Genomic DNA, 11,761 nt, shown 5'->3' with positions numbered 1-11,761 from the left:
GTTTATTTACACGCACTGATCAGACAGTCTTTCTCCTGGTCGGGACGATTTTACCACATACAACTGCAAGGATTTTATGAACAAGAGGAGGTTGCACACGTTGGAAATCTGATTTTTTTTTTTTTTCAAAAATGCACACAAGATCAATATTTTACATACAACCTCCAATGTATATATACTGCCCTACTAGTTTTTAGTGAATGGCACCTGGATCTGTGCTTTTTGTTGCCGTCAACAAGCTTCCAGCGTCGTTCTGACTCAACGTTTCACTGCTCATTTGCGAAGAATTGTCTGAAATCAGCTAAACTGCTGGGTGTCCTGGCATGAACCCAATCGTGAAGCCTATTTAAAACATTTCCTCTAGGATTAAGGTCAGGACCCTTCAACAAGCTTCATGGAAACACCAGCCTACTATAGCCAATTAACTAGCAGTGCATGGTAGCACAGTTAGTAGCACTGTTGCTTTGTAAGAAGGTCCTGGGTTTGAATCCCAACCTGCGAACTGGCTGCATGGAGTTTGCATGTTCTCTCAGGGCATGAGTGGGTATCCCAGGGTACTCTTCCTCCCTCAGTCCTTAAACATGACTGGTAGTTTAATTTGGTCTCTCTGAATTATCTTGAGGGTGTGTGTGTTTTCATGTTTGTCCTATGCGTCTCTGTGTTGCCCCTGACTTTTCCAGGGTGTACCCCACCTCTTGCTCAATGGTCACTGGGGTTAGACACCAGACCACCACCCCCACCACCTAGAGCTACCTATCTAACCTAGCTGCTGATTTCAGGTAAAGAATTTGAAACTAGTCCTGCTTCCTTGTTTTATTCCATTCACCTTCTTCTACTGCACCTGTATCACCGGCAGCAGACTGGCCCCCAGCATGATGCTCCCACCACCATGCTTGACAGTAAAGTGTTCTTTAGTCTGTTGCTTTTCTGAAAAACCTTTCCTGTCATCATTGCGGATGTTCTTTCTCTGGGTTTTTTGGCTTGTTCACCTGTGAAGTTTCTTAAAGGGGCTTCGTCAGAACAGGGGTCTCTTCCTTGTCAGCATTGTTTGAGCCTTGGTGGTTCCTGGATTCCTGCTGAACATCCCAACCAGTTTCCTGTTGTCAGGCAAATCGGTTAGGATGATGAAGCTTTGACATCGTTTTGCTCCAACAGGACTAAGGCTACGTTGACACTGCAGGCCTTGATGCTCAATTCCGATTTTTTTGTGAAATCCGATTTTTTTGTGTGTCCGTATGAACGGTCATCTGCCTCGACCGACTGGGGTTACAGAAGACAGAACAGAGACACAACAAGAGAAACAAAAAAGCACAGAAGCACACATTGATCTAGTAATCTGTTCTACATTAGATGGTAGTAGCAGGTGAGTCGTCTTCTCTGGATGATGTCAAAGTTAACAGAACGCCAGACCAGGTGTACCTACTATGAAGAGAAAAGAGAGAGAACAGAAAGTTAAAGCAGAAATGACAACACATAATGCATAATTGAAGAACAGTAGAACTCAATATAGTGAGAAAATTAGATCCTGATATACTCCAGTAACCTAAGCCTATAGCAGTAAAACTATAAAGGTAGCTGAGAGTAACATGAGTCACTAGTTATAATTTTTGTCAAAAAGAAAAGTTTTAAGCCTAGTCTTAAAAGTAGACAGGGTGTCTGCCTCACGGACCAAAACTGGGAGTTGGTTCCACAGGAGAGGAGCCTGATAGCTAAAGGATCTGCCTCCCATTCTACTTTTAGAGACTCTAGGAACCACCAGCAGACCTGCGGTCTGAGAGCGAAGTGCTCTGTTAGGAACATACGGGGTAATCAGAGCTCTGATATATGATGGAGCTTGATTATTAAGGGCTTTATACGTTAGAAGAAGAATTTTAAATTCTATTCTTGATTTAACAGGAAGCCAATGAAGGGAAGCTAAAATTGGTGAAATATGATCCCTCTTGTTGATTTTCATCAGAACTCTTGCTGCAGCATTTTGGATCAGCTGAAGGCTTTGAACTGCATTTTGTGGACTTCCTGATAGTAAAGAATTACAATAGTCCAGCCTTGAAGTAACAAATGCATGGACCAGTTTTTCAGCATCACTCCTGGACAGAATGTTTCTAATTTTGGCGATATTCCGGAGGTGAAAAAAGGAAACTCTGGAAACCTGTTTAATATGGGATTTAAATGACATGTCTTGGTCAAAAATAACACCAAGATTTTTTACTTTATTACCAGAGGCCAGATTAATGCCACCCAGATTAAGTGATTGGTTAAGAAGTTTATTTTTTGAGGACTCTGGCCCAAAGATTAAAACTTCGGTCTTGTCAGAATTTAGATGCAGGAAATTTAAAGTCATCCAGCTTTTGATGTCATCAAGACATGACTGCAGTCGAAGTAATTGATTGGATTCATCAGGATTTATGGATAAATATAGCTGAGTATCATCAGCATAACAGTGGAAATTAATCCCATGCTGTCTGATAATTTTGCCTATCGGAAGCATATATATAGTAAATAGAATTGGTCCAAGGACTGAACCCTGTGGTACTCCACAGGTGACCCTAGAGTTTGAGGAAGATTTATTATTAACATGAACAAATTGGAATCTGTCTGACAGATAAGATTTAAACCAGCCTAATGCTTTCCCCTTAATCCCTACAGTATGTTCAAGTCTTTGTAGGAGAATATTGTGATCAACTGTATCAAATGCAGCACTGAGATCTAACAGGACAAGTATAGACACAAGTCCATTAACTGAGGCCATGAGAATATCATTAGTGACCTTCACCAGAGCTGTTTCAGTGCTATGATGAGCTCTGAAGCCTGACTGAAACTCCTCAAGTAGGTCATTACTTTGTAAATGTTCACAAAGTTGATTAGCAACTACTTTCTCAAGAATTTTAGATAAGAAAAGAAGATTAGATATAGGTCTGTAACTTACTAAAGAACTATCTTGTGTTCTTTACGTTATTCTCCAACCGGAGCAGCACATTACCAACGCAATCTTTTTAAGAAGATCAAAAAGGAAGAGAAACAAATTATAGCGACGTGAGCGGCTTTACTGATACGGACTTCATTCATAATTTTTGAATGTCAAAGGCAACCTTTATGTGCGTCTGAACGGCTCTCTTTAGCGGTGACGTACAGGTCCGATTAATGCGACCCGGCCGTACAGACACAGGTCGCATTTGAACAGACCAGATACGTATCGGATTCAGGACCACATATCCAAGTGGCCTGGGTCGCATTTGAAAAAGTCTGATCTGTGTCGTTCAGACTGTCATGAAAAAGATCAGATACAGGTTGCATATGGGCAAAAAAATCGGAATTGGGTCACTTCAGGCTGCAGTGTGAACGTAGCCTAGGATTCCAGACTCATGTGAGCGTCTGGAGCGGCCCTCCTTCTATCCATTCAAACATAAACGTTTGGTTTTTTTACCTGCAGTTCTTAATTCTATACTCATTTCATCCTGGAAAGAGAAAGGTTCAGAGCTTCAGATTAAATGTCAATGTTACCGTGACATCTGTGCTGCTGTAGATCAGATGTAAACTTCCTGTCAGTTCCTAAAATGTTTTAAAAAATATCAGAAGCAACCCTCCTTAAGGTCTGGACTGCGGTCGGGTTCTGGACCCATTGAAACAAACTGAAGCAAACTATGAGGGCTAGATGTGATGCATAAAGGTAGAAAAATCTTGGTAATTTGTGCGTTTTATGTAACGGATGTCCAAATATCAGCGTGCCCCAGGAGTGCACCCTCACTCTGACGCTCACAGTGAAAGATCAGCAGAAGAGAGCATGTGTTGTCTGCCTGTCTGTCTGTTCAGCCTCATCCAGACATTAGATTTGTATTTTTGTACATAAAGTCCGGGAACCATTGATCTTGAGCCCTGCAATCCTTGATCCTTCATGGTCTTCCTTTATATAAGTGTCATTTCTTAATAATTGTTGATTTCTCAGGGACGGGTTTTGGAAATCAGTCAACAAACCTGACGTTCATCCACACTTAGATCCACGAGGCAGACTCATTAGATTAGCTGTAAGTACATCAGCGTCCGTCACATTTTATAAAGTCTTTTTCGCTCTTCATACAGTAGCACAATTATATTTGGACGACGCGCATTAAGCCGTAAAGACTTCAGGAACGGAGACGCCGTCTGTCGTCCTTGCCGGGTGTTTTTGGCGTAAATGTGACAGAAGACGACTTGATTTCACATGGCGGACAGGAAGCGCAGCACAAACAGCCGCTGGTCCACAGCGCGGGTCTGAAGCACGACGTGAGCCGCTTTCTTTCAGATGGAGTCAGGGTCCGCAGCCCGGAGGAAACTGTTATGGCCCCGCTGCTTTCATGCTCTCTCTATGGCAACCTTTGATCATGCAGTTCAGCCGCTCAGCGTCGGTTTGTGGCGGCGGGGAGGGAGATGTAATTGAAGGTCTTTTGTAGCCTGGTGAAAGTAGAAAGCAAGCCGTATTTGAAGTCATCCAGCGGCACACAGTATCGATTTTCCTCTGGGTCAATTTGATCACTTGTTTGTCAAGCTAGAGACAATGAGTGCTCACAGCACGAGCCCTTTGACACTTACAGCTCTGAAAAGGTGTGTTGCATCAGGCGGAGCAGCAAAGTGCATATGAAAGAGACCGTCTGCTCTTGGTGGGAAGGTTCACTTTGCAGAATTTGACCCGACTTTTTCCGTTCATACGGTCCGACGACGGATGCAGGACGCTCAGATTGGGTTAAATAGATTTGTGGTGACAACCTTTTGCACCTCCTCTGGCTTTTTCTGACAGCTTGCACTATTTGAGGCTCTGAAGAGCAATATTTTTCATGAACTGCATTCTCATTTAGCAGGTGGCAGATCGGCTCTGCAGGGTGGAGCCTCGGCATGCACCTTTTCTTTCCATGTTTGCCACAAATACTCCGGTGGGTTGTGATCCAGACAGTTTGATGGCCTAATATCAGCCAAACAGCTCTCTCTGTTCATTAAGTTGTTTAGGCAGTGCTTCCATGTGGATGCAGCGTTTTGGGAGAACGTGTGGATACATTTCAAAATGTCGGCTTCATTTTTCCATATGTACATGCAAACCGCATCATTTCTTAAATAATAATGCCGTACCTTGGTCTCTCTGTAACCCACATGCTCCTCAGTCTCCAAAATAACGTCAAAGATGGCAGCGTCTAAACTGTGTGTCCTGCCCGCCCACACAAAGATCACGTTGAACATGTAAATGTTTGTCTCATCCATCGCTGGTGCTGTGTGTTTTTTTTCACTCACTACAGCCTTTTTAGTTGTGCCGTGTACTCTGGAGTGGACGCACATTTTTTTCTTAATCATTTATTAAAGTTTAATGTAGAATCTCTGTGTAGACGAGACCTTAGGCTCGCTAAAAGTCCTCCTCACTACGGCTAAAACTTTTTCACTTTAGGAGATCACATTAGATACTTTGTGAATAACTTTTTTCTTGCAGAGGTAAAATTTTAATAGGCATCTTAAAATTCAGGAAATTCAAAGATTTTTTTTCCCATAATTACGTCACTAAGAGCTACTTTTAGTCTTCCTTGTGAATACAGGCACTGATTTTTATTTTCCGCAAAGGACAGAAAATGACTTATCAACCTTTTCCTCAGTTTTCATGAGAGTTGTGTTGTTTTAAACTGTTCTTTTTTTACATTGATGTGTGAACAACTTTATTTTGTTAAATGTTTCTGTTTTTATTTCACTTAAGTTTTGTTGGAAGCTCCGTTCACCTGCTGTTTTATTTATTTATTTTTGCAATCATAACATCTGTCCCCAGTCAGTAATCACCTTCCCGATACTCAACCCAGATATTCTCCGATCATTGTCAGATTATCGGAGATAATTGCAGAGATAATTTAAAAAAGCAGTGTGTATGTCTAGACCATAACCCACATTTAAAAATTCTGTGTGCATAGTTTTCCAAAATTTGCCCATCACAGACAGACACATATACATCGGTAAATATTGGTTATTGGACATAACAGCAATTTTAATATTTGATATTGTTATCAGCCTAAGTTTTCATATTGATGCATCCCAAATTAGAACTATGGCAAAAATGCAAATTTTGTTCAAATGAGAAAAATAGTGGAGGGGAATAAAATCCAATCAGGTTTGATTGTAGCTGCTTCGACAGGCAGAATGAGATTTTTCTGCTGATTAAGACTTAATGATTAATAAAAATTATTCATAAAATCATGTTCTCAAAATAAATCAACACTGCTATCGCCATGAGCGTCATTCAAACCCTGCAGTTAGAGCCCTTTAAGCTGTTGTTGCAGAAAATATGCTGTACTGTTGATTCTGAAAAGGATGCACGAAGAGAATGTTAAAACGCCACTAGGTGCCTTGTTCAAAGGACACTTGAGGGATCTTGTTTGATTTTTGTGAGGTAAATAGGAGCCAATTAAAGTATTTTCCTCCACAACCCGGTTCATTTAAGGACTCTGCGTCTGATTTGCTGCTTGGAAAATGTCAGACTTGTTTATAATATCTTGAGGACCACATATTTAACTCATTGTATGCTCTCCCTAGCCTACGGTGTTCAGCTTTTCTTCAATGTCACACAATTTATTGCTTAATGATGGAGAAACTATCTGGCATCAAATGTCCGAGCAATCAAGACAGCAAATCATCTCCATTCAGCCTTGAACAACTAACCGTGGTATAAGGGTGGGGGTGTAGTGTGTGTGGTGCAGTCGTAATGGATTTAAGTCTTATTTTTGCCTTTAAGGCCAAATGAATTGTAGATTTGGTTGGTTTGAGTACAATCAAGGTAAAGAAAACCTGGCTGAAGATCCAGGAGGTTTTCCACTTATATTCAAATTGTTGCATTCATGTCTGCAATGGTTGCATCTTGGGTTCTTAAAGGTTCTTAAAGGGAACCTTTTAGGTTCTTAAAGGTTCTTAAAGGGAATGACACCATTTAACTCCAGGCTGCGTAACAGGTCGATGACAGAACCCATCAAGTGATAATTGCCACTTTTATACATTTATTATTAAATGTCTTACATTGTGGTGTCTAAAGCGCTGTTTCCATGGCTGCTCTTTGCTAACTGGTAACTTTGGGTCTTTAATTTGTCAAATAATGACCTTGAAGTTAATTGGCTCCTATTTCCTTAAAGGTCTGAGCTACAAAGTCAGAAATTCAGTAATGTAGCAGCTAGGCAAATGGCAAACATCAGTGGGAGGCTGAACTTTCTTTCTGGAGTGCAGCAGATGGTTGTGACCAGATGGGAGTGGGTTCTGCTGATACCAAATATGACAGGAATTTATTTGTATCTTAAATACACCAGCATTCACATTTTTTAGAAAGAAAACAGTAGAAAAGCCTAATTCTGGTTACAATAAATTTTAAATATCAACTGAATAAAGCCTTTTTAATTGGCAAAGCAACAGGGTTTAGATACAAAGCAGCCATTTTGAGATAGGGCTGTCTCTTCCCAATTACTGGTGTCCCTGGTGTGGTGTGCTAAAGATTTAGGCCTAGAGACAAAGATTGCTATGGTAAAAGTTGCTCTGCTTACATGGCTCCATGTCATTATCCTGGCACCTTTTCTCCTAGATAAATACTTAAATTACTTAAATAATAGTCACTGAGAGCTAATGCTGCTGCTACAGAAGTATTGATTTCTACATTAGGGTTTTTAATTGACCTTCAGCAGGAGGTGCATGGTTGTAGAGGATGCTGTATTAAACCATACCTGCGTTGATGCTGAATTTAGTGGATAATTGTTATCAGAAACAGAATTTCCTAGAAGTGCCTCAGAAACGGTGCCCTTGGTTCTGCTGCACCTACCGTGGACTCAATGCAAAATTATTGAATTTTATACTGATTCTAAGAATTATACACAGTAACTTTCTTTAACACAGAGGTTTCCATTTCATAAAAAAGCAGAAGATATTATCAGTAACTGTAGTAAAATATTTAATTTCCATAGAAAGGGCAAAATCAACAAGTAAAGTGCAACTTAACTATCATTTAGGCCAAGATCAGTTTTTATATAGTTAATTTAAAACATGCATTGACACTACCATACATAAAGGTCCATAAATGGTGGTTAAAACCTAAACAGAGGAGAAATTGAGGGGTTACACTGGTTCTTCCTTCACTCGAGGGTTTAGTCACGGTTGAGTCCATCTGGTCTGAAATATGATCAAAATCTCAAGGCTGCATTTTTGGGTTCCTTTGAAACCTTGTGGAGAAGGTAAAATATTTATTCCAGGGTGCAACAGAATAAAGGTAAGAACAGATTTGCATATAGGTGTAACAACTTCTTTTAAATTTACATTTTTGATCAATTTTCACAACGAAAAAGCCCTAAAACAGGATATGTGACTAGTTATTTTAGTTTATTTAAAATGTTGTCCAATGTAGTAAACTAAAACTATACATGACACAATTGTGAGTAAAACTGAACTAAAAGGTGCTGTCAGAACTGACACTGCAGAGCAGACATCAAAGACTCAGTGTTGGACAGAAGCCAAACAGGACAGGATTTTACACGAGGAAACAGGCTGGAATTACTCTACAGCACAGTGTCTGCAGCCAATCTGTTAAACAAAGACTAAATAGAGATGTGCAAACAAAAATTAGCTCAGAGGGTTTTTACAGATAGAATTAGAAACAGGAAGGGGCTTACTGAAGGCGAGTTAAAATTTAAAACTTCCAGAACAAAAACAGATATCTTTAAACATGTCATGATAACTCACATGTTTAAAGTAGTTGTGGTTAATCTTAATATTCCTGAGTGATGGTGGAAATATGTTAGTGTGATTGATCTGACTACAGCTTATAAAATAATATATACATATAAAATAGCTTATATAATAAGCATATTATTTCCAAACATGTTCAGGACTGTAGAAACCTTTTGGATGAGAGGCAAAATGTCTACGAGAAGCAAGAAAGAAGTGCAGTTTCCTTCTGCTTAAGCACTTCATGTCCTGGACGACTGAGAATCTACACCAGCATTCTCTATGAAGAACACAGTGTTGCTGTTCTGAAGAGTCCAAATAAAAATCCCCTGCAGAGCTTGAGCTAACAATCATCTGACTACAGCCCTCTTTTCAGTGGACACTAATCTATTTACTCACCTTCAAACTGGTTTCATGTTAATTGGAAAGAAAAAGGAAAACAGGGCAAAAATGTCTGTTACCCAATTAGGCAAATAATTGCTACAACTGTTAATCAGAAAGCCCCAAAAGAGTAGCAGAAATCCCTTTTGTGCTTATTGTCCAGCCCTAAAAATAAATTTTCAACTTCGCTGATTACTTTTTTTACTACCTCCCTCCTGTGGGCATAAACTATGGCTTCACTTGTTTGGCTCTGATTTATTCACATGACTTTGTATTAATTGTTTGTTAAAAAAAGATAATTGAGTTTCCTAATAAAATACTTTAGCTGCACATTTGATTGATTGGATAGTCTTACACAGCAAAGGTGATTAAATATTTTAATTTGGCCGCCTGTTGCAGTGAGTTTAATCATGTCTGAACTTCAGATAAAAGAATGTATGTTGGTAAGGGAACATATTCAGTCATTCATTTATTGCTATTATGCAGATGATCTTCAGATTTACCTGACTCTGACTCATTCAGCACTCCCTTCTTGATTGTATCTCTGAAGTAGAACATTGGTTAAACCAGAATTTGCCGTTTGTAGATGAATAAAAGAGCAATTGCATGTTGTTTGGTCAGAGGGCCATCATTACCGTCAGTCGTTAATGTCAAAATGTGGCTGCACGTTTTTTAAGTGACACCTCCAGACTCAAGCACATCACTCCTTTTTGTCCTTTCTCCGCTGGCTGCTTATCTACCTTAGACTAGATTTGAAACTTTTAATTTTTGTTTTTAAAGCTCCTAATGTTTAGGTCCCGCTCTGCATTTCTGATGTATTGAGTTGATCAACCCAGCTCTTCTTGGACTTTCCCAGAACTAAATAGAAACATTGTGGTAACCGGGTGTTCTCCATCACAGCTCACAGACTCTATAACCAACTCCCTCTGGATCTCCACTCTGTCACTGGCATTTTTAAATCCATACTTAAGATGTTTTTGTTTGTTTATTTGTTTTCAGAAAGACCTTTTATTTATGATTTTATTTGTTTTATATTTTTCTGAATGAGTTGGGTGCCTGAGTGGGTGTTGTAAAGGGATACATATGAATGAATAAATGAAATAAATGAATGTGTAATCATCATATAATGTCCACAATCTAAAAACAACAAACAGGGAACTTCAGTGTCATCAGCCTGCTGCCATGTTTGGCCATATTTTCTGCCCATCCTCACTGATTGGACATGGAAATGCTGCCTCAGAAAGCAGTACAAAACGAAAGCTAAAATTTCTGACTTAATTTCTAACTAATGGGAAAGGTTTTAGTCATCTTTCCATTCAGATTATTTCTATCCAGATATTTCGTTGTTTTCAATTAGAGGATGCTTTTTAGCTGACAGGTTTACAGTTGGGCCTGTAGAGCTTGGACTCTTTGGGCCATAAATAGTGAGAGTTCATTCACTGGAGAGCAAAGCTCACCGTATTTTTCAGACCATAAGGAACAGCAGATTATAAGGCGCACCATAAATTTTTGAGAAAAGGTAAGGATTTTAAGTGCGTCTTATAGTCTAAAAGGTATATATAGATAGATATATATATATATATATATATATTAGGGGAAATAAAGGTTTATTTCCCATAAATGCATATTCTGCTTTTCTGGCAGCTGTTTGTCACTTCTTGTGCATAAATGTGGGTTCTATCTCAAATCTAAGGTTTTTGGGTTTCGGTTTAGCATTCATGGTTTCCAACCCACCTGATCCCAAATCAAGAAAGACCCGACAGAATCTGTATCTTCATTTATCTTTTATGTTTGTGTCTTCAGCTGGAGTACACGGCCCGGCTCGACTTTCTGTGGCGTGTCCAGGCCAAAGAGGAGATCAACGAGATGAAGGAGCTGCGAGAACACAACGAGAACATGCTGAGGAACATCCTTCCCAGCCACGTGGCCCGGCACTTCCTGGAGAAGGACCGGGACAATGAGGTCTGAACATAAAACAACAAAATAAAAAAATAAAAAGAGCGAATTAGTTAACCCATTTAACTAGAATGAGTTAAATCTTAAGAAGCATTTGGCTCTGTGGGAAAATGAAAGTCTTGTAACTACGATTAAATCCATTTTCGTAGCCCCGACAGCACATCAACAAGTTCAAATCACTTATATCACATTCACTCTTAAATCTTCACCTGCAGCAGATTTTTGTAAAGCTTTGTGACAGTTTAGTACGTTTTTCTGTTTTCTAACTCCTACCTCTGTTTCCTACCTCTGATGGTCTCACAGCAGCATCTGAGCAGGTTGACCTTTCAATCTAAGTCATGCTGCCAAAGTGGTTAAAGAGAGAAGTTTTCCCATTCAGTGGTTCAGATGCTAACAGAAAAAAAACTTGCTAACAGTAGGACTTATGCTAGAGCTCTTGTTTTTTTTTTTTTTTTTTTGTTTAAATCTCCTAACATTACACGCACTGACCTTGTGACGAAATTTGCATCCAGTTCTTTTCAGACTGATGGGAAGGACCAGTTGCATCTTTAAAGGTGCATAGCTCACATCCTGCTGGCGTAATTAGTTGTTATTTTGGCATTTTAAGCTTTGTTTTTTGGTCAGTTTGTCAGTAAATAAAGCCCTTTGTGTGTATTTATGATAACAACGGAAGTACGGCACCGCGTATGTGCAAGAAGAAGCTACCGGCTATTAGCATCTCCCCGCG

The 11,761-nt window shown here is 39.6% G+C and overlaps 1 protein-coding gene across 2 annotated transcripts in view; it reads left to right on the top strand.

Annotated features, from left to right (window-relative positions):
- Positions 1 to 11,761, top strand: part of adcy8 (adenylate cyclase 8 (brain)) — a 139,120-nt gene that overhangs the window by 109,630 nt on the left and 17,729 nt on the right. For both annotated transcript variants that reach the window (XM_012850328.3, XM_036131225.1), the window contains one exon: positions 10,882 to 11,040. In XM_012850328.3, the coding sequence (XP_012705782.2) occupies positions 10,882 to 11,040 (159 nt within the window). The remainder of the gene's footprint in view (positions 1 to 10,881; positions 11,041 to 11,761) is intronic.

This window comes from Fundulus heteroclitus, unplaced genomic scaffold, assembly GCF_011125445.2.
Source record: "Fundulus heteroclitus isolate FHET01 unplaced genomic scaffold, MU-UCD_Fhet_4.1 scaffold_42, whole genome shotgun sequence".
Classification (NCBI taxonomy): Eukaryota; Metazoa; Chordata; class Actinopteri; order Cyprinodontiformes; family Fundulidae; genus Fundulus; species Fundulus heteroclitus.
The sequence above is the reverse complement of the archived record's forward strand: the minus strand, read 5'-3'. Positions and strand labels throughout refer to the sequence as shown.